General features: G+C 42.8%; 1 protein-coding gene across 1 annotated transcript in view; it reads right to left on the bottom strand.

Annotated features, from left to right (window-relative positions):
• Sppl3 (signal peptide peptidase like 3) overlaps window positions 1–22,612 on the bottom strand; it is a 93,342-nt gene that overhangs the window by 28,005 nt on the left and 42,725 nt on the right. The window contains exon 2 of the mRNA XM_031337540.1: window positions 11,049–11,126. Within this exon, the coding sequence (XP_031193400.1) occupies window positions 11,049–11,126 (78 nt within the window). The remainder of the gene's footprint in view (window positions 1–11,048; window positions 11,127–22,612) is intronic.

Here is a 22,612-nt window from a genome sequence, read left to right as displayed (position 1 = left end):
GGGGGCAGGATGAATCTAGGCTATTCAGTTGTCTAATTGTAACACTCACTTGCATACATTTGGGGTCGTATATTTACTTTTAGATCTTCCAGAGAATGATGCTCCGCAGGGTTTGCCTTAACTGCCTCCTGGAAGTTGGTCCTAGAGGACAAATTGTTACTTCTCACTTCCAATTAGGTCTATTAAACAGCAACAAAACACTTAAGAGACCAAAAAGCCTGCATTCAAGTTTAAAACTAAAGCCTCTGCCATGACAGGTGTGGTAGTTTTCAGTGTATGATCCATTCCTCTGTCCTCTCAGTGTTCATTAGTCTCATGACAGCAGTCATCATGTGATGGCACAGGTCTAGACTGGCTGCAGTGTTTAGGACCATGTCGTTGCCAATGGAACACAAAGACTGGTTCTTCCCTGTGGGTGCACATTGGGAAAACATGCACCAATCTGAGTTTCCAGACCCACTTATGAACATGATATTGCTAAGTACAGCTGTACATCCATGCTGCCTCTATGACCCGTGGCAGCTGGGGAACTTTACAAGAACCTTTACTCACATTTCTGCCTGGGCTAGCTTCTACCCTTCCTCTGGGCTCTGACTCTGGGCTGGAAAGCTGCCAGCTGTATTTTGGTCTTACTTGAGGCATGGATGTTACACATAGCAGAGATCACTCAGAAGGTGGGGGGAAAAAGAGCCTGATGCTGAGGTCAGGGCTAGCCAGCATTTAACTCTTCCAATTCATTAGTAGCTGAGGGCTATTTTAAAACTCTTCTTTTAGCCTTTAATTCCAGCACTTGGGAGACAGAGGCAGTTGGATCTCTGAGTTCAAGACTGAGTTCCAAGACAACCAGGGCTATGCAGAAAAAATCTGGAAGAACTCCCTACTGTCCCCCCAAAAAGCCAAAAAGATGACTCAGCGGTTGAAGCTCTTACAGAGTTCAGTTTCTAGTGTCTGCTGTGGTGTGTGTGTGTGTGTGTGGTGGCTGATAACGACCTATAACTACAACTCCACAGGATCCAACTGATTTTTCTCCAATCTGCTGGACGGACGGACACACACACACACACACACTCTCTCTCTCTCTCTCTCTCTCTCTCTCTCTCTCTCTCTCTCTCTCTCTCACTTACACACTTTTTAAAGAATATTTTCAAATAAACTGACCAAGCAAAGCAAGCACATCTCATCTTGCTGCCAAATATAGCAGTTGAGATGCTATGGAGGCAGTCACCCTCCCATGCCCCGCCCCAAGACAGGGCTCCTCTGTATAGACCAGGCTATTCTTGAACTCACAGAGATCTGCCTGCCTCTGCCTCCCTTATATAACTACTCAGAGCTTCTATTCCTCAGTCTTGGTGAATATCAAGCCTTATTTGATCATTGGGGTTACCAATACACTACAAAAGAAATCTACATAACTGAAGTGGAGGGCTGTGTATATTTGTTCCAGGTGGGAAGTATTCTATTTTCCAGCTTTGTAGAGTTCCATCACTGGGCCTGGATTGGGATCTAGTCACAGCCTAGTACACTTGCACAGCTGACAGCACACTTCAGCTGTTTACTGCCTTTGTGGAAGACTTCTTTCTCAGGTACCAGAATGACTGTGAATTGTGGGCTTTTATCCTAACTTACTTGGTAACTTATTAACTCTGCAGACAGCCCAGTGCTTGGCTAGCCCTTAAACAGTCTTTTCTGCCTGCAGAGATAATCCCCGCCATCACCCCAGCCCTGTCTCACCCCCATAATCTTGTTTCTGCTCTACAACAACATGATATGAAGCCTTTACATCAACATGGTATTACTACACACTCCATTCAAACCACACTCTGGCTATTTGCTTAACAAAGAGCACATTTGGGTACTGAAATGAATGTTTAAATGAGCAACATGGGCTAAGAGAAAGCTAAGCAGGTCAAGCGCTTGCTATGCAAGCCTGACATGAGTTTGTTCCACACAAATATGAAGGGAGAGAATCAACTCTAAAATGCCTTCCACATTTGCCACAAACAGAATTACTCACAAACAAATATATAAATAAGACAAAAGTAAAAAAATGATCAACAGAAAGAAGGAACTGGACATGGTGGAAGCACGTGTCCAAAATCCCAGCATCTGGGAGGCTGGGGCAAGAGAATTCCAAGTTTGCATCAAAAGTGTGAACCAGCCAGAGTTACATAGTGAGATCCTGTCTTTAAAAAAAAAAAAAAAAGACCTAGACCCATGTTTTCATTGCTACTACATTCAACAGAAGGTCAAGCTTCAGGAGGTGAATGAATATCCAACTAGTGATGCACACAGTCAGCATTCAAGACGAAGACACAAGAAATGGCAAGTCTGGGGACAGCCTGGGTTATACAGCAAAGAAATCATGTCCTTGATCAACAGACCCATCACCAGTGGATGTAAGAGTGTGGTCTTCTGATTAAGTGGCTGGAAATATTCTGAGTGCCAAAATAATGACAGTAGAGAACTGGGTTGTTTGTTTGTTGGGGGAGGGGAGAACAGTGTGGGACAGGATTGGCCTTACTATGTAACAACACATGTTCTTCAACTTCTGACCCTCCTGCCTCCACCTCTCATGCTCAGTTTACAACAGCTAACCTTAACTGCTGGTCAGGCATGCAAATGCTCTACCACTCTCCAGCCCAGAGTGTGTTGTGCTTTGGACAGTATTATCACTTTCTACCTATGCTGGACTCAATTGTATGCTCACAAGACTCCTATCTGCAGTTTTAACCATAGAGCCCGAACACATAAGTGTATTTGCAGACAGTTTTTAAAGAGGTATTATAGGTAAGATAGTTCTGTCTTCTATTCCTCTTAGGGTCTCACTGTGCAGCCTTCAGTCTGGATGGACTAGCCAGCTGGTGTTGAACTCACAGATACACCTGCCTCTTCCCCAAAAGTGCTAGGACTGAAGGTGTGCACCACCACATCTGGTTTAAAATGGTATCAAAGGAGATAAATAAAGAGATGTGGGCAAGGGAAAGGGAGAGACAGATGGACCTTCCAGACATCTGTGTGGTCAGGAGAGGACAAGAGAAGGCACCATCTACATGTGAAGACCAAACCCACAGGCCAAGGAGAGGAGTCCAGATAAAGTCCCTCCTGCTGACATCTCAGATCTTGGACTTTCAGCCTCTAGAAATAAAGTAAAGCTCTCTGCTGTCTAGGCAGCCAGTGTGCCAATCCTTGACAGGCAGCTCAGAGCTGCTGAGTCATCATCTCATGGTAGCTGCCTGACCACTACCTACCACCTAAACAAGGAGAAGTAACTAGGGGGTAATAGCAATGCAAAATATGCAAAATGATGATGATGATACAAAGCAAGAGATCCTAGAACCTTTATCCCCTATGAATAAATACATTTGTGCACAAGCTCCCCCACCCCCACCTCGCGCGCACACTATGCCATATGCAGGAACATACACCCATGTGAGCATTTGTGGAGGCAGTTTTTGAGACAGGGTCTATTACTGGACCAGACTGTCTGGGCTAAGCTGGCTGAATCTGCCTGTTTCCATCACCTAACCCTTGGGTGACCCATAGCTACATGCAGTTCTACATATGTGCTAGAGATGTGAACTCAGATCCTTCTGCTCTCATAGCAAGGGGCCTTACCCATTGAGCCATCTTTAAAGTAGGACTAACACAGCGCTTCACAGTTTTTCATGCACTAGTGTGCTAAGAATAGCTTTCAGAGCACCACATAAAATTAGCTAATGCAGCTTCTCCTTCAGTCTGATCTCTGCTTTAGACGAGCTGCATATATGCTGCCTTACTCCAGACAGGTTATCAAGTCAGCAAGCTTTTACATGATGCCATGGCTTTATGCTGAGCTGGACAGAATCAAAGCCAACTAATTAGTGTCAAATACGACATTCCATGACATCTGACAAGAGTCTATCATGACACTACAGCAGGAAGTAGTTAACACACTCTCAATGTCTTAGGAGGTTTCATTTATGATTTGTTCTTTTTATGAGGTTAAGAATTCCTAAGAAAGGAATAGAATGTTATTCAACTAATGTTGGGAAAATGTCTCAGCCAGCACACCACACAAGCCTGAGGCCCAGAGTCCAGGCCAGATGCAGTAGCACAGTGTAGAACCCAGTGCTGGTTGCAGACAGGAGGATCCTCAGTGCCCATTGGCCAGTCAGCCCACCCGCCCCAGATTCAGTGAGGGACGTCACTTCACAAAGTAAGGTTTGGAGGACTATTGAGGAGGAATCCACCATTATACACACCCACACAAACATGCACAGGCATCACATACATAGGCCAAAAATGAACAATTTAATAACGTTTAATAAACCCTCAAAATAGGGGTTTTATTCGTGGTTGACAAATTAAGTGTTCTAAAATAAGCTACATCCTTACCCCATGAACAGAACTCATCTCATTCCTTAGATTCAAAGGATTTTCTGAGCACAGACGTAGGACTCCTTTGCAAACCCTTCATTACGTGCAGTAAACAAGGAGAACATGGGCTTGCCCAAGGCTTCCTTAGGTCTGACAGAATGTGCTGCTGAGTAGTTAAGACACGGAGTCTGTATTCAGTCCTCAACCATACATGCCTGGATTGCCACCATGTTTAAGAGCCCAGGTCAGGAATAACAGAGTGATCAACAGCCATATGGCAGGATGGCCTCAGGCCATACGCTGGAGCACGTCAGTCATCTGGACCACTAACCCTGCTGTTGGCTGTCTATCCTCAATTGTGACTGAATTATTTCCCCAAATGTTTATACTGAAGGGTGCCATGAGTCACATTTGAAGCCTCGAGAAGGAGAGCTGTGAAATGTGTGTGCGCACACCCCACACCCACACACCATCCTGACGCTCCTCTCTAAATCTGCCACTGGAGCTTCACTCAGAGATGTCACCCTTCAATACAGCTCCTCATGCTGTGGTGATCCCAACTACAACGTTATTTTTTATTTTTATTTTTTTTTGGTTTTTTGAGACAGGGTTTTTCTCTGTGTAGCCCTGGCTGTCCTCGAACTCGGAGATTCGCCTGCCTCTGCCTCCCAAGTGCTGGGATTAAAGGCGTGCACCACCACTGCCCGGCACGTTATTTCATTGCTACTTCATAATTGTAATTTTGCAACTGTTATAAATCATAATGTAAATATTTTTGGAGATAGAGGTTTTCCGAAGGGATGGTGTGCCACAGGTATAGAAGGATATTTTATAAAGGTCAGTTCATCAGGAAATATACAACTATAAATATACAGAAAATGAAAAGAAAAATTCAGAGACTTAAAGAAGGAATGTTTTGCCAACACTTATCTGATAAAGGCATCTTCATAGTATGTGAAGGACTCTTACATTCAACACTAAGAAAATAAAAATGGGGAGAAAGGGGCTTAGAATAAGTATGGCATGCTCATGGCCCTAGACTTGACCCTCAGAGCTGGGGTGGAGGGCAGGGCAGAGGATTCTCAGCAGACATTCACCGAAGACTCTACATGGACGATAGATCAACACATGAAAAGATGCTGGACACCATAAGCCATTAAGGAAACGCCAATCAAAGTCATAATGAGACACCACCTACACCCACTAGAGTAAGAAAGGAAGGTTGGTGATGGTGACAACGAAGTCGACAATGATGAACACACGGCAGGAAATTGAGTTAATGCTGATATTCTATCTCAGTCCAGAGTGGCTACCTTCAAGAAACAAACAACACACATAAATCCGAATGTTCTTGAGGGTACAAGAGGGAACAGGGAAAAACTATGTGCACTCAGCTGGTAGGAATGTAAATTAGTCTAAATACCATAAAAACCAGAAGGCAGGCTCTTCAAAAATGAAGCCTATAACTGCAATATGATCCTGCTGTACCATTTCACGTTCCAGACCCAAGGGAATATGTTAGCATACAACAGACACCCCTACACCAGTGTTTGCTATGTGACAACGTGCAATGGATGAATGGATTTATTTTTTATTTATTTATTTTTAAAGATTTATTTATTTTATGTATATGAGTACACTGTAGCTGTACAGATGGTTGTGGGTCTTCATGTGGTTGCTGGGAGTTGATTTTACGACCTCTGCTCGCTCCAATCAAACCCGATTGCTCCATCCCTGCTCAGACGCACCAGAAGGGGCATCAGGTTTTATTATGGGTGGTTGTGAGCTACCATGTGGTTGCTGGGATTTGAACACAGGACCTTTGGAAGAGCAGTCAGTGCTCTTACCTGCTGAGCCATCTTGCCAGCCCCTTTATTTTTATTTTGTTTTTTTTTTTTTTAAAGATTTATTTATTATATGTAAGTACACTGTAGCTGTCTTCAGAAGACACCAGAAGAGGGCGTCAGATCTCATTACGGATGGTTATGAGCCACCATGTGTTTGCTGGAATTTGAACTCAGGACCTTTGGAAGAGCAGTCAGTGCTCTTAACCACTGAGCTATCTCTCCAGCCCTTTATTTTGTTTTTTAAAGATTTATTTATTATTATAAATGAGTACACTGTTGCTGTCTTCAGACCACCAGAAGAGAGCGTCAGATTTCATTACGGGGGGCGGGGGGTTGTGAACCACAATGTGGATGCTGGGATTTGAACTCGCTACCTTCGGAAGAGTAATCGGTGCTCTTACCCACTGAGTCATCTCATCAGCCCCTATTTTTATTTTTTAAGACAGGGTTTCTCTGTGCAGCACTGGATGTCCTTGAACTCAAGGATCCAACTGCCTCTGCCTCTCAAGTGCTGGGATTAAAGGTGTACAATACCACTGTTTATCTGGATGAATAAAATTTTAAAATGTGGCACAGACACATGTTTTATTTAGCATAAAAAATGAAATGACATCATTACAGAAAAACATGATGGAATTCATCACACTGAGTACAATCAACCCAACAGAGAAATATCTCCTTTTACTCACTGAGTCCAGACCAAACAGTCATAACACCAAGAAGAAAACCATGAAAGCAGAAAAGGAATACCTGGGGAGAGGATGAGAGCCCACAGGAGGGAATAAGAGAGGAATGTGTTTGTGTGTATGACTGTGGTGGAACAATAATACACAGGTACGGAAGTCATAGCGGAGCTTATGGTATATATTATCATATAGTAAAAAAAGAAGAAAATGGGCTGGAGGGATGGCTCAGTGGTTAAGAGCACTGACTGCTCTTCTGGAGGTCATGAGTTCGAATCCCAGCAACTACATGGTGGCTCACAACCACCTGTAATGAGAAACAAAAAAACCTATGGGCCTGAGCAAGAGGGAGAAGGGAAGGGGGGAAAATCATAGTTAAAATAAAAGAGAATAATATGGAAAAAAAATGAAAACACTTAAAAGAGAACTGTTGGTGAGAGGATGAACAAACTCTTACAATGCTAGTGACAACACCAAGTGGCATAGATGCCTTCAAAACCATGGCATTTCTTAAAACATTAAATTGAAGAATTATCATGTCATCCAGTATTTCTACTACTTCTGAGGAATGAAAAAATATGCTCACATAAAACCTTGTCCATAAGCATTCATTAGCAGCACCACTATTTGTGGTGCAGCCAACAGCAGCAGCCTAGACAGCCAGAAAAACTGTCCAGCAATAAGAAGGAACAAAATACACGTCAGCTTAGGACACTGATGCCACTAACTACATGGCAATGGAAGCAGTGAGCAACAGTCGTGTCATAAGATCCCATGGCTGGGGTGTCAGAGCAGGCACATCTAGACAGAGAAATGCAGTCAAAACTACCGGCACCACCCCACACCCATTACAGATGACTGTGAGCCACCATATGACTTCTGGGAACTGAACTCAGGACCTCTGCAAGAGATCATAACTGCTGAGCCATCTCTCCAGTCCTTCCAAACATTTCTTTTTTTCTTTTTTTTTTCCCCCCCTTTTTTTTTTTTGGTTTTTTCAAGACAGGGTTTCTCTGTATAGCCTTGGCTGTCCTGGAACTCACTCAGGCTGGCCTCCAAACATTTTTTAAAGAAAGGACTTTCAACCAAGCCAGAACAAGAAAATCTCAGCACAGAGAAAAGCCTAGATTTATCAGATAGTTTCAAAGCTGAGTTCTAGTAAATAAAGAAGTAACACATTTTACTCAGAAAACAGAAGAAATTTCCCACTTAGTCCAACGTAAAGTGTAACCAAAGGCATCATGATTTACTTTCTACAGAGAATGCATTCAACTGTAAAGACATTACATACAGGGACCAGCAGCTTAACCATTCCAATCCAAACTCTGTTGCAACAAGCTGTGCAACTGTGTGAGGGCTGGTAACCTGCTGGGCTCTAGTCTCCTCGCTGTAAACCAGGAGGTCCACCAAAGAGACCCTTTTCACCTATATGATAACTCTATGTTACTCTGTTAAAATCTGTGCAATACTAAACTACAATTTTCTGGAAATAATATGATAGCATGTGGTAGAGAGAAACTAGTTAAGTATTTCAACTTTAAATGTTTATCTTTAAAACAAATTTATTTCAAGGGAGAGATAGATATAGATAGATAGATGGATGGATGGATGGATGGATAATAGGTGTGCAGGGGAGGAAGAGGGGGAAATGCCTGACGTGTTATGTGGGTATGCCATTGTACATGTGAGCCCAGAGGACAACTGCATAGCTGATTCTTTCCATATGTTCCAGGGATCTGACTGTATTTCCAGGCTTGTGTAACAGAAGCTTTTATCTGCTGGCCCTAAATGTTCAACTTAATAATAGAGGTCAATCAGAGAGAAAAAATAAAAGGTTAACAACTCACATCTCTGACAAAATCAGAGTATAAAAAGTCCAAAATTACTAAACCCTAATAGGATGACTACAGAAAATAATTTGGTATTATGTGAAAAGAATCAGTATATAATGGATCCTAACTTTCTAAATGTATATAACGTGTGTGTGTGTGTGTGTGTGTGTGTGTGTGTGTGTAACAAAAGGCAATTTCCACTAATGAAAGTAGTGTGAGTTGTAACTAAAACTGACTGTTTTTTTTTTAAATTACAAATCTTTTTAAAATGTATCAGTGGGGAAAAAAGATAAAATATCAGGGGTAGAAATACAAAATATTGATCACTTTGGTAAGGTTCTAATTGTCCTAGTTTCTTAGAAGTGGTTATGAATTGTGTCCTAAACTAGGAATGGTGATACAGGTCTTTAATTCCAGTATTCAGGAAGCAGAGGCAGGAGGATCTCCATGAATTTGAAGCCAGCCTGATCTACATAGTGAGTTCCAGGAAAGCCCTCAGGGCTATGTTAGAAAGACACTATCTCAAAGTAAATAATAATTGTGTCCTATTTTACTTTGTTGGGAAAAACCCCCACAACCAAAAGTAAGTCAGGAAATGGAAGGGTTTGTGTAGCTTGGTCCTCCTGATCACAGTCCATCACTGAGGGAAGTCAGAGCTGGGGCTCTGAAGCACAGCCACAGGGAAGCACTGCTAACTGGCTTGCTTATGCTCCTTTCCTATATAGTCCAGGACTTATACCTGCCCGCCTGCCCAGGCTGGCACTGCCCTAGAAGGCTAGACCCTCCCCCACCAATCATCTACCAGGAGTATGCCCTTACAGCCTTGCCTACAGACCATCTGATGGAAGATTCTCCTAAGAGAGTTTCCTTGTTTCCCAGAGGACTCTAGCTTGTGTTGACACAACAACCAAACCAAACCAAACAGCCAACCCAACAGAAGAAAGAACCTTGGACTTGCTGTAGACATCTTCGTGGTTAAATTTTTTTTTTGAGACAGGGTTTCTCTGTGTAGCCCTGGCTGTCCTGGTACTCACTCTGTAGACCAGGCTGGCCTCGAACTCAGAAATCCGCCTGCCTCTGCCTCCCAAGTGCTGGGATTAAAGGCGTGCGCCACCACCGCCCGGCTGTGGTTAAAATTTTAATCAGTGTACATATTATACCAATATATTTTTTCAACAATGATTGGGATAAAAGGCTGTAAGTTTATGATTTTACAAAATAATTACTGAAATCCAGACATATCACATAGTTCAAAATCCTTTTGCTGACACATTTATCATTCCAGTTCTTAACTTAAAAATTCCCAAGAAGCCTTCACTTTTATTTTTAAATTTTGTGTGCAGTATATCTGTGGTGTCTTTGAGAGTGTATGGCATGTGTGCTGGTGCCCTCAGAGGCCAGTGGGGGGTGGTGGTCCCCTTGGAGCTGGTTTACAATGACTGCTAGGTGCAAGAGCAGGGCATGCTCTTGGCTGCTGAGCCATCTTTCCAGTCTGCAGCCTTCATTTTCTCTATGTCAGCCACACAATGACCTGTGTCACACAACCAACCACTACAGCTCCTTCAACTGCGGATAATCTGAAAGGGGGTATCTGTCTGGCTTCTTTTTTGTTTTCTTTCTAGTCACATAGATGAGTGCTAGGGCAGGTATATACTCATCAGGATCCAGTCTCACTCCCAAGGGCAACAGGAGAGACTTGGTAATGTTATCTATTACACTCAACTCTGTGACAGGCGAGTCACATGAAATGGCTTCTGACAATCAAAAGGCCTCTTATCAGCAATTTGTATGGATTAAACTCTGTCAATGCTTTTTTGGTAAGAAAAGTTGATTTCTGTAAAAATACTATTTGTGAAAAGGTCTTTCAGGATCAGGAAGGTCATCAATAGCTTTCTGAGCACATCTGTATTCTGGTTTACTTAATCCTTCTCTATCTATTCAAGGCCGATGACTACACTTTGATTTAGAGTTAGAGAAAAAAAATTACATTTACTATTTATCATTCATTTTGCAGCACGTATTCATTTAATTGTTTTGTGTTTTGAGCTGTCTTTGTTTAAATGTGTGACCCCAGTGAGAGTAGAATCACCATCAGTCTCCCCAGTGAACTGAGTCACTATCTGCAGTCCTAGTTTTAATTAATCAGTTTTTATACATTTGCATTAATATGCTAAAGTCATAAGCAAAACTAAGACATGTTTAGCAGCAGTCAACCAAAGAACAAGTGTTATAATTCTCCTCTAAACTCAATTCCTGATAAACCCATTTCTCTCCACGGAGCAATGCTTCTGCTATCTGCAACTGAACAAAGCCCATTAATAATGTCTTACCTGAAACTACCATAGACTATAAGAAGAATGGATATCAGAAATGTCGACACTTGACTGGAATCCACCAGGGAATAGGCCCTAGAGAAATAAAAGGACAGACATTAAATCATGGGCAGCAGGATCTCAAGGAGTTCACAGTCCCTGCCTTTAAGAAATGAGTTGTACAACAGCATTAGCAAAATTGCATTCCTAAAATGAGGCATTTTAGATTAACAAAGAATGCATGGACAGCTCCGCAGTGAGCTAACTTCCTAGGATGTAAATATTGTGCAAAAAGTTGCCCTATTACACAAACACAAACACACACACACACACACAATCATATTTTATACATGCCTGCAACATCCACTACCAACTTGAACCTATCCCAGTGAAAATACACTTCAGTGCTTAAACTTTTATGAGCTGACAATGAATAACCAAAGGTACTTTGTTGGCCTGATTTGATGGTGAGGTAAAAAGACTACATCTCTCTTGCCCACTCCTTTTCTTGTTTCCTAATGTCTAATGATTACCTCCATCTGGATGTGGTAAGGAGGGTCTGAAACTAGTTTCTATTTTGTAGCTAGTTTTTATACCTGATTGTCTAAAGAAATTGTCTTCTTCCTGCTGGCTACCTCTCTTATGGCCTGGACCTGAAGGAAGGCAGTCCTACAATACCACACCCTCACCTCCAGTCCCACTAATGCCTTAGCTCCCACACTCAAACTACTCAAAATCTTGCTCTCAAGCATCTCTAGGAACTCACAAATCACACTATCTAATCCTGGGCAAAACAAGTATCCTTATTTTATTTTTATTTATTATTTTATTTATTCCTCTCACATACATTACATCCTGAATGTAATTTCGCTTCCCAATCCATTCCTGTTTCGTTTCAGAATAGAATAGGCCTCCATGGATATCAAAAGCAGACAAGAGTCAAAGACAGTTTTGCTCCCACTGTTAGAAGTCTCACAAGAACAACAAGCTACACAACTATAACATATGCAGAGGGCCCAAGTCAGTCCCATGTAGGCTCCTTGGTTGTCAGTTCAGTCTCTGTGAACTCCTATGAGCCCAGATAAGTTGGTTCTGTGGGTTTTCTTGTGGAATCCTTGACCCCTGATTCCTATCCTGATCCTTCCTTCCCCCCTCCTTCCACAGGACTGCCCAAGATCCACCTGATGTTTGGCTGGGGGCCTCTGCATCTGTCGACAGCTGTTGGATAAATATACTAGGCTTCTTTTTATGAGGAATCACTTCATTGACATTATTTTTTAATTGCCAATCTGTTTGGTTCTATCCTAGGTCTCTGGGCTATTTATATCTAGCAGATGGTTCCTGGCCCTTAAGATAGTGTCAGGTGTGGGCTTCCACTAGTGAGATGAGTTCTAGTTAGACCATACAGTTTTTGGCCACTCCCACAAGTTCTGTGCCCCTTTAACCAAAGCACATCTTGTAGGCAGGACAAACTGTAGGTCAAAGGTTTTGTGGCTCAGCTGGTGTCCCAATCCCTTCACTCAAAGTCTTGCCTGGTTACAGAAGATGGCCGGTTTAGACTCCATATCCCCCATTACTAGGAGCCTTCCCCCAAACCCCCAAGACAGGGTTTCTCTGTATAGCCCTGGCTGTCCTGGAACTCACTCTGTAGACCAGGCTGGCCTTGAACTCAGAAATTCACCTGCCTATGCCTCTGCCTCCTGAGTGCTGGGATTATAGGTGTGCACCACCACTGCCCGGCCATTACCAGGAGTCTTAGCTAGGTTCACACTTGTGCATTCTCCGAGTTTCCATTGCACTACAGATGTCTAGCTCATCTCAGAGATAGATGCACCCCCTATTCCATTTGTCTCTCTTAATATTTTCTCCCTCCATCCTCCCCTGGTCCCCTGAGGTGACAGCTATCCTATGTCCTGACCTATCTACCTACTCACTTATAAGTGGTATCAGCTATAAAGTGAAGGAGAACCGTGCCACATTCCACAGGCCTGGAGAAGATAATAACAAGGAGGGCCCAAGAAAGGATGAATGAATCTCCTCTCTGGGCAGAGAATTTTTTTTTTTAATTTATTTTATTATTTATTTTATGGGTATGAGTACACTGTAGCTGTACAGATGGTTGTGAGATATCATTTGTGTGGCTGCTGGGAATTGAACTCAGGACCTCTGCCAGCCCCGCTCGCTCAGGCCCCACTCACTCTGGCGTAATTCACTGTAGCTGTCTTCAGACACACTAGAAGAGGGTGTCAGATCTCATTACGGGTGGTTGTGAGCCACCATGTAGTTGCTGGGATCCGAACTCAGGACCTTCGGAAGAGCAGTCAGGGCTCTTACCCACTGAGCCATCTCGCCAGCCCCTTCCCTGCCTTCCCCCAGACAGGGTCTCTCTGTCTAGCCCTGGCTGTCCTGGAGCTCACTCTGTAGACCAGGCTGGCCTTGAACTCAGAAATCTGCCTGCCTCTGCCTCCCAAGTGCTGGGATTAAAGGCATGCACCTTTTTTTTTTTTTAAATAATTTAAAAAAATTTGTCATTTGTTTAAGACAGAGTTTCTCTCTATGTGGCTCTGGCTGTTTGGGAACTTGTTATTGTAGATGAGGGTGGCTTCAGACTCATCTCTTGCTTCTACCTTCCAAGTGCTGAGATTAAATGTATACACCGCCAGATGGGCATTGAACTCAGTATACTTTGGACATTTGAAACAAGTGAGCTATCACTGAACATATTATATCCCCAGCCCTCTAATTCTGACAATATTTAGTGGTGCTAACGTATTCTGAAAACCACTTAGGAATATGGAAATAATTGGTTCCTTGGTCCCTCCCTGACTTAGTGAGTTTTCTAAAATGAGCTAGTGTTTTCCCTCTCTGCCCCCTCCCCCCAATCTAAGTGAATGTAGCTGTGAAGTGCTGCACAGAGGAGAAAGACAAGAACAAACCCCATCTAAGAATGGGCTAAAAAAAGGTTTCTAGGGAAGCCAGTGAGTGACAATTAAGACACAGAAAGAGGAACTGCATGAAGAAGGCAGAGAGCAACAAAGGAGAAAAGTCAGTTTTGAACACACAGCAGTGCGGTATGGAGGGTCAGAGTCCAGCAGCTGCTCTGTGCTGGAAGCTTATCAGCTTGTGATAAGCGTGACCACAGGTGTGTGTGTGTGTGTGTTTTAACAGCAGTGGGAAGGGGCCAAAGAGGCTGGGAACCCTCTAAACATGAGAAAGGAGGCAACACTGGAAAGAAAATCAAAATGGAGAAAGAGAAGGAAGGACCAAGGGTGGCAGGAATGTCATGAGGCCGCAGGGTTAGCTGTGCTGAGTTTTAATCTGGGAGACTCTCTCGACTGATCCCCTAACCTCTTACCTGTCATCCTTTCCATCTGTGACCTGGGGATGACAGCAACACTCTGAGAGCTGTTACTGGGTAAATGAATACATCATATAAATCCAAAGCACAGTTTTACTCAATGCTGTTTGCTTCACGTAGAATGGTGACCTCTGCAAAGACCATCTCCCCTGCATACGCCCTCAGAATCCCCTCCCAAGACAGGATTTCCCTATGTATCCCTGGCTGTCCTGGAACTTGCTCTGTACTTCAGGCTGACCTCAAACTCAGAGATCTGCCTGCCTCTGCCTCCCAAGTGCTGGGTTTAAAGGTGTGGGCCACTACGGTCGGTCTGGCAAAGAGTATCTTAATGGACTGGTGGGTATCAAATGGGAACTGGTAAGAAATTCAAGTTACGAAAAATAGTGATAGTTAGCTGTTGCTGTTGTTGTTGTTAAGAAAGGAGAACAGGATGGCAGCTGGAAGAAAAAGGATGGAGCCATTCTTTTAGAGTCAATTTTTATGGGCTGGCAAGATGGCAGCTCAGTGAGCATGCGACCCTGTGAGGAGGATTTGAGTTTGTTCATTGAGTTCCTTTTCCCAAAAGGTAGCAGAAGAAAATGGACTCCTGACAGTTGTCCTCTAACTTCTACTGTGCTGTGCGTATATCACTTTAAAAAACACAGTTTTATATCAATGGGAGACACTCAACCTTTTCTGTATGCTGACTATAACTCACCTAGTGAAGAGGGTAGGGTGGATGCAGAGGAACATCTTCTATGTCCTCTAATACCAGCACTGTGCATGTGCAGGGGGGAGGACCAGAAGATCAAGGCCATCCTTGGCTACAGAGTGAAGTCTGACCGACACGAGCCCCTCTCACTGCCATGCTCCAACTCTTATTTTTAAAGACATAATAATAAAATTTCATTGAGGTCCACAGCTTATCTTTAGGAATTCTCATTACATACATTTATTTATTTATTTATTTATTCATTTATTTATTTGCCTTTGTGCGCATGTGCAAAAAAACACAGGTGTGGGACACTCTTTGGGTACTCCAGTTACCACTGATCTGCTGCCAGTGCTTTACCTGCTGAGCCATCTGGCTAAATCTACAGTCAGTTTCTGAGCAGTGGCTATTACAAATATATCTAGTACTTATGGGCGTATGAAAAACAAACAAAACTTAGTCAAAAGTTCATAAGGGCTGAGATGGCTCTAACCTTAAGTAACCAAAACCAGGTAGCATTCAGAAACTGCCAACTAATACCTAACTGGAACTTTCAACTTAAACCAATCAAGAAGACAAACCTTCTTATTTTGTCTTGCTTTTGGAAATACCTTATTTAAACTAGGTGAGGTGATTCATGCCTGAAATCCAGCACTTGGAGGTGGAGGCAGGAAGATCAGAAGGTTAAGGCCATACTTAACTACCTAGAGGGTTCAGTGATAGCTTGGGCTAGAAAACATCTCAAAGACAATACCTGCTGGGCGGTGGTGGCGCACACCTTTAATCCTAGCACTTGGCAGAGGCAGGGGGATTTCTGAGTTCGAAGCCAGCCTGGTCTACAGAGTGAGTTCCAGGACAGCCAAGGCTATACAGAGAAACCCTGTCTCAAAAACAACAACAACAACAAAAAAACAAAAAACAAAAACAAAATCCCCAAACAACAACAACAACAAACAAAAACAACAACAACAACAAAACAACAACAACAAAAGACAATGCCTTTGTCTTTGGGAGAAAGTCTGTATATCCCTGGCTGCTCCAGAACTCAGTAGACAGTCTGACTTCCAAGTGTGTACACCTGGCTGTCTCCCTTCCCGCCTGCCTCCTGAGCTGTACTCCATGGGGCTGTCAGATTACAGTGTTGTTAACATCCCGAAATCTAGACTTTGATAAGTAAATCTTTAAAATATAAAATGCTCCAAGGAGACAACAACAACAACAAAACAAGGTAAGAATAAAATAACAGTAACAACAAACCCTGGGGAAATAGTTAAAATACTGAATAGAGAATTTTATTATAGTCTCCCACTTTTTGCAGGTAATACTAAAGATTTTTTGTTTTGTTCTGAGAAGACAACATTGGTGTGTAAAAGTGTTTGCAGCCAAGCCTGATGGTATGAGTTCAATCCCCATCCCCCCCCCCCTGCAAAGTGGAAGGAAAGAACCCATTCCTACAAGTTGTCCTCTGACCTACACAACCCCACACATGAGCCACAGCATGCACATGCCCTGACACACACAGTAACATTAAAAAACAAAAAAACCTAATTTTATTCTTGCTAGTTCTCACTTTTTCCTCGTTGGGGACCGAACCCAGGACACTGCACATGCCTGGTTGTTATCACCACCCCATCCCTTATGAACAAACCCCAGCATTGCTTAAAAAAAAAAAAAAAAAAAAAAACTACTTCAGCTGATAGGAGAAATGGCTCAGCAGTTAAGAGCTCTTTCAGAGGATCTGAATTGGGTTCCCAGCACCCAGAGGGCAGCAGCAGTTCCAGGGGATATGATACCCTCTTCTGACCTCTGTGGGTACAGGAGGCACACATACATACATACATACATACATAAACAAAGAAACAAAACACTCACACATAAAATAAAAATGTTATGAAAACTCTGCTAGAGCACATTATTCTGTATTAAGGTCTCTTGCATGCTGAACTTCAGGTTGCAAACTCAACAGTGAGGCGCTGTATGTATGTCAAGGTCTGAGGAATCAAACAGAAAACTCAACCACTGTGCAATGTGATAGGCCCAATGAAACTGCCTCCAGAGATATACACTTTGCACTCATATCAGAAATAGATTCAAATTCCTATGTCCTCAGGCTATGCCATGGGACATTGTTTGAAAACCACATGATTAGCATGATTTCTATTTGCCTTGAATTTTTAATGTAGTTAAAATTTAGATTTTGTTGGAAATGAGATTAGACAGCTGCTTGCATGAAATTCGAAGGAGGTATTTTGAAAAGCAATTTCAATTGTTTTCTTCCCCAACAAGAGATAGAATGAAGTGCTTGCTTCTGCTTTCCTCCTGATAGTGGTTTATGGAGATAACTTGGCTTTTATATTTGTGGTGGATTGAATATGCTTGGTCGAGAGAGCCGCACTATCGGGAGGCGTGGCCTTACTGGAGTTAGGTGTGGCTTTGCTGGAGGAAGTGTGTCTCTGAGGGGGATAGGCTTTGAGATCCTCCCACTAGCTGTCTGGAAGAGCGCAGAACTCTCAGATCCTTCTCCAGCACCATGTCTGTCTCAACACTGCCATGCCTCCACCTTGATGATAATGGACTGAACCTCTGAACCTGTAAGGCAACCCCAATTAAATGCTGTCCCTTATAAGAGTTGCCTTGGTCATGGTGTCTCTTCACAGCAATAAAACCCTAACTAAGACAGTATTCTTGCTTTTTTGAGGCACACTGTTGTTATTTAAAAGGTTAATGACTCAGGCAGGCAGGCAGGCAGGCAGAAGGAAGGGGGGAAGGTAGGTAGTTATGTCAGTAAAATGGGTGTATATTTGGGGAATCGTAGGAAATTCTGCCTGGCAACTGTACTCCACAGCTTCTTCCTGTCCTCTGCTTCAGGTTGTCAAAGCATTCCCAAAAATGTGTTGTACCTCGGGTCCTTCAGTGAGTCTATGTTGCAGCATTTTCTCTGTCCAATCACATTAGGGCAGTGACAGACCTATGAGTGGACAGGAATAGGGAGGCGGAGCTAGAAGTTTAGGAGTGAGAGAGGTCAGAGGTAAGTGGAGAAGCTGGGAGAAATCAACATGGAGGCCGAAGAACAGGAAGATGATCCGGCCACAAGTTAGCTAAGGCTTTCTCACAAGGTTAGAATAATTGGGTTAAAGCATTATCTTTATCATTTGGCTCTGCAATAATTGTATTGGCATCTTGTAAATTGTGATCTTATTGATATACAAACCTGATTGGATAATTAAGCCTTGAGAGTCATGTTTCTACTGGGTAACTAGACGCTAGATGACTGATTAAGGAGTGTGTGAGGTGTTGCATGTAAGCGAGATGAACTCAATAGTTGGGAAAGAATAGCACGACCCTACCGGGACACAGTGTTGAGGCTGGTCAGTACCGGCACTTAGAGCAGGTACATGGACCAGCCAGGCAGGAGAGTTTGCGGGGTGATCTTTTTTAATATTTCCCACCACAGGTCTGTTCCCAAAGACTTTAAATACACATTAAACACAAAACTATACTGTCTTCTGAGATATACATATTCTTATGCAATGCAATAAGAAACTAAATATATGCCTTTTAACAAGTCAAAACCAGGTCTGCCAACTATATGGGGAACACTTGGCCAGTGATGTGCTGCTGGTGATGCACATCAGGTGCTGAGCTCTAACATTTGAGAATCAGTGAAAAGCATGGGTTCTCTAAGCCTCACCAGGCCTTTCCTCTAACAGATGAAGCCAGGAAGCTCCAGGAGTCCTCTAGTATCTAGACATCAATGTGTGTTCTGAGATTGTAAGAGCCATGCTGAAAGAGGAGCAGTTGAGATCCAATCTGAGCTGCTATCGAATGATGTGTCCGCCTCAGTCAAGCCTGCGGCAGGGCAATGAAAACGTTCTTGTCCATCACAAACCCAGCACACCTAGTCCATGCTGCCTTAGGCTAGCCTGTCTCATACTTTTTGGTTGTGTGACCATTTATACTCATAAAACTGAGGATTCCTGAAAGTTAGGCTTTTATTCGTGTTAGCTGTAGTTTATGATATTTACTGTATTAGAGATTTAGTGCTGCCCACGCCTTTAATCCCAACACTTGGGAAACAGAGGCAGGTGAATTTCTGAGTTTGAGGCTAGCCAGCCTGGTCTACAAAGTGAGTTCCAGGAGAGCAAGGGCTATCCTTCCTTCAAGACAGAGAAATCCTGTCTTGAAAACAAACAAACAAACAACCAAAAAAGAAAAACAAAACAAAACAAAAAAAGAAATTTAGTAATTTGATTGTCTATCTAACCCTGGAAGCAGAGCACTTGAAGGTGGAGACAAGTTCAGGACCTACATAGACTCCATGATATCATCAAAACAAAACAGCAGACAAACAAGAACTTGAGAAGTTTAAAATATTCATTAATTTTCTTACAATGAATTTACTGTATGTTAACATAACACCTTAAAGGGGAAAATAGTATTTTCTGAACAACACAAATGGAGAAGAGCCTTCTTTTACATCTTTGTGAATGGCTCAGAGCACGGCTGGATTCTCTATGTGTACACTCCCCTGTTGACAAATGTCTCCAAGCTTGAACTCTATGGGGACACGGCCATAATTCAGGCATGCAGCTGAAGGAGAGAAGGTGTTTAAAGCCTTTTCAAATAACTGAGGGGTAGTTTTCTCTAATGTTTATGGGATAATGTTATTTTTTTAATTAGTTTATTTTTTTACTTTGTTTTTTTAGTTTTTGTTTTGTTTTTTTTTTTCATTTTTTGAGATAGGGTCCCACTATCCACTCCAGTCTAGCCTTGAAAATAATGATCCTCCTGCCTCAGCCTCTGGGAATGAACCACCATACTTTAGTAACTAGAGTAACTTTCTAAATGGTGGGATTTTACAATAATGGCAGGAATATATGTCATCTAAGCCAAATGGCCTCTTTTGTACTCTGGGTGATCTTTTTATCTGTGGAAGGGTTTGTAACAGGATGCAAGCAGCACGTAAGCTACTGGTGCACTATATTCATGCAGCTCTTCTAAATGCTTCCAGTTTTTCTTTTACAACATTTGAAGACTGCTATCTGTTAACCATCATTCCTAAAGCCCATGGCAAATAAGAATTCCCCAAATCTCTAATTTCTATTTGAAAGCTCAAATTTTACCATTAGCAAGGCTTATTTTGCTTTGAAGAACTGACAATACTTATGTTTTACTTATTGTAGTCTGTGCACCACATTCTTACAAGTAAAAATGGCATCCTCCCCAAAAGTAATGTCAACTCCAGCTAGTGTCTCACACAGCTGCACAGGGATTTGCTAAGATGAACAATGATATGCACAGGTGCTTGTGGGAACGTTGAGAAAATTAAGGAGTCTCTACTGCTTCCTCAAGAACATTTTAGGGTGAAAGGGGCCTTAAAAACAAAACAAGCCAGGTGGTAGTGGCACAGTGGTACTAACTGCTCTTTCAGAAGTCTGGACTTCAAGCCAGGCAGTCGTGGAGCACGCCTTTAATCCCAGCACTTGGGAGGCAGACGTAGGCAGATTTCTGAGTTCCAGGCCAGCCTGGTCAACAGAGTGAGTTCCAGGACAGCCAAGGCTACACAGAAACCCTGTCTCATTATACCAAAAAGGAGGAAAAAAAAAAAAAAGGTTGCACACCCACTGAACAATACCATGGTTAGTAGTGCAGCAGTGAGGAGCTACTGGGTTCATGTGACCACAGTGGGGTTTTCAAGTGCCACAGAGTTCACTTGACTATAGTGGGGTTTGTTTTGTTTTTTGGACTTGTTTGTTTGTCTCTTCCTTTAAGAACTGATGTGGGGGAGGCAGAGGCAGGCAGATTTCTGAGTTCGAGGCCAGCCTGGTCTACAGAGTGAGTTCCAGGACAGCCAGGGCTATACAGAGAAACCCTGTCTCGAAAAACCAAACCAAACCAAACCAAACCAAACCAAACCAAACCAAACCAAACTGATGTGGGGGAGGGGAGTGGGTGGGGAGTGGTTAAGGGAACTGGCTATTCTTCCAGAGGACCGCGGTTGAATTCCCAGCACCCACATGGCAGCCCACAATTGTCTATAGCTCCAGTTCCAATGAATCTGGTACCCTAACAGACATACATGCAGGGAAAACACCAATTCACATAAAAATAAATGGATAGGCTACTCCAAACAATACAGGCCATTGACACTTTGCACTTTTTAGTATATAATATGTTCTGTGTATGTGTGTGCATGCGCGTGCACACTTTCAATGACACACTTCTCAGAATGAATGCACAATGTGTGATTGTATTCTAAGCTTGAAAGAACCGGTATCATGTCAAATAAAAATTGAACAAATGAATCATTTATTGAAAAGGACAAAGGTGAGTAAGAGGATTCAGGAGGAACAACTGTGTAAGGCACAGGATACAAAGCAGCACAATGCAGTGTGGTGGAGACACACAGAGCTATGGGAAAGGTGACACATCTCAGGAAATCAGCAAACTACAATCATTCCATTCCAACAGACAGACATTTCTTTATGTACTGTCTAGACTGCCACTTCAGCACTTTGACAGCTGAGTATTTGTGACAGACACCATATGGCTCACAAAACTGCGAATATTTACTATTTGAATATTTACAGAAAAGTTTGCAGGCACTGCTGTGTCCTGTTTTCTGAACAAGGACAGCCAGTATAAAGGACAATCTATCCCCCACCCCACACTGATTTTTACAATGAGTGTAATCTGTTAAGCAGAATCATGTCCTAGTGGATAGTGCAGTCAGTCAACTGGAGAGATGGGTAAATTTTCCTTTCACAAAGATAGTATTTGTGTTTGCACTAGCAGACGTTCTCAGCAACATAGAATAGCCCATAACAAGGAGGTGTATTATCAAGTATCAAAATATCATTATCCTTTCCTAAATATCAAGCATTTTATTACCCCCCTCCCCTTTGGGTTTTTTGAAACAGGGTTTCTCTGTGTAGCCCTGGCTGTCCTGGAACTCACTCTGTAGACCAGGCTGGCTTCAAACTCAGAAATCCTCCTGCCTCTGCCTCCCAAGTGTTGGGGTTAAAGGTGTGCGCCACCACTGCCCAGCTCATTTCATTATTCTTTCAGGACTTATGGAAAGAACATACACAAAGTACACTACATGTTAACAGCTACATTTACCAAGACTAACACGGAGAAAGATTACTTCCATTCAGATGAGCAAACTCAGAAGAAAAAAAGCATAGTCTCCAGCTGGCGAGATGGCTCAGTGGGCAAGAGCACTGACTGCTCTTCCAAAGGTCCTCAGTTCTCGGATTCTAGCAACCACATTGGTGGCTCACAACCACCCATAATGAGATCTGACGCCCTCTTCTGGTGTGACTGAAGACAGCTACAGTGAACTGGGCTGGAGCAAGCGGAGCTGACAGAGGTCCCAAGTTTAATTCCCAGCAGCCACACACATGATAGCTCACGGCCATCTGTATAGCTACTCATACACATAAAATAAATAAAATAAATCTTTAGCTGGGCAGTGGCGGTGCACGCCTTTAATCCCAGCACTTGGGAGGCAGAGGCAGGCAGATTTCTGAG

The sequence above is a fragment of the Mastomys coucha genome, unplaced genomic scaffold, assembly GCF_008632895.1.
Source record: "Mastomys coucha isolate ucsf_1 unplaced genomic scaffold, UCSF_Mcou_1 pScaffold22, whole genome shotgun sequence".
In the NCBI taxonomy this organism is placed as follows: domain Eukaryota; kingdom Metazoa; phylum Chordata; class Mammalia; order Rodentia; family Muridae; genus Mastomys; species Mastomys coucha.
Note: the sequence above shows the minus strand (reverse complement) of the source record. Positions and strands in the feature narration are given on the sequence as shown.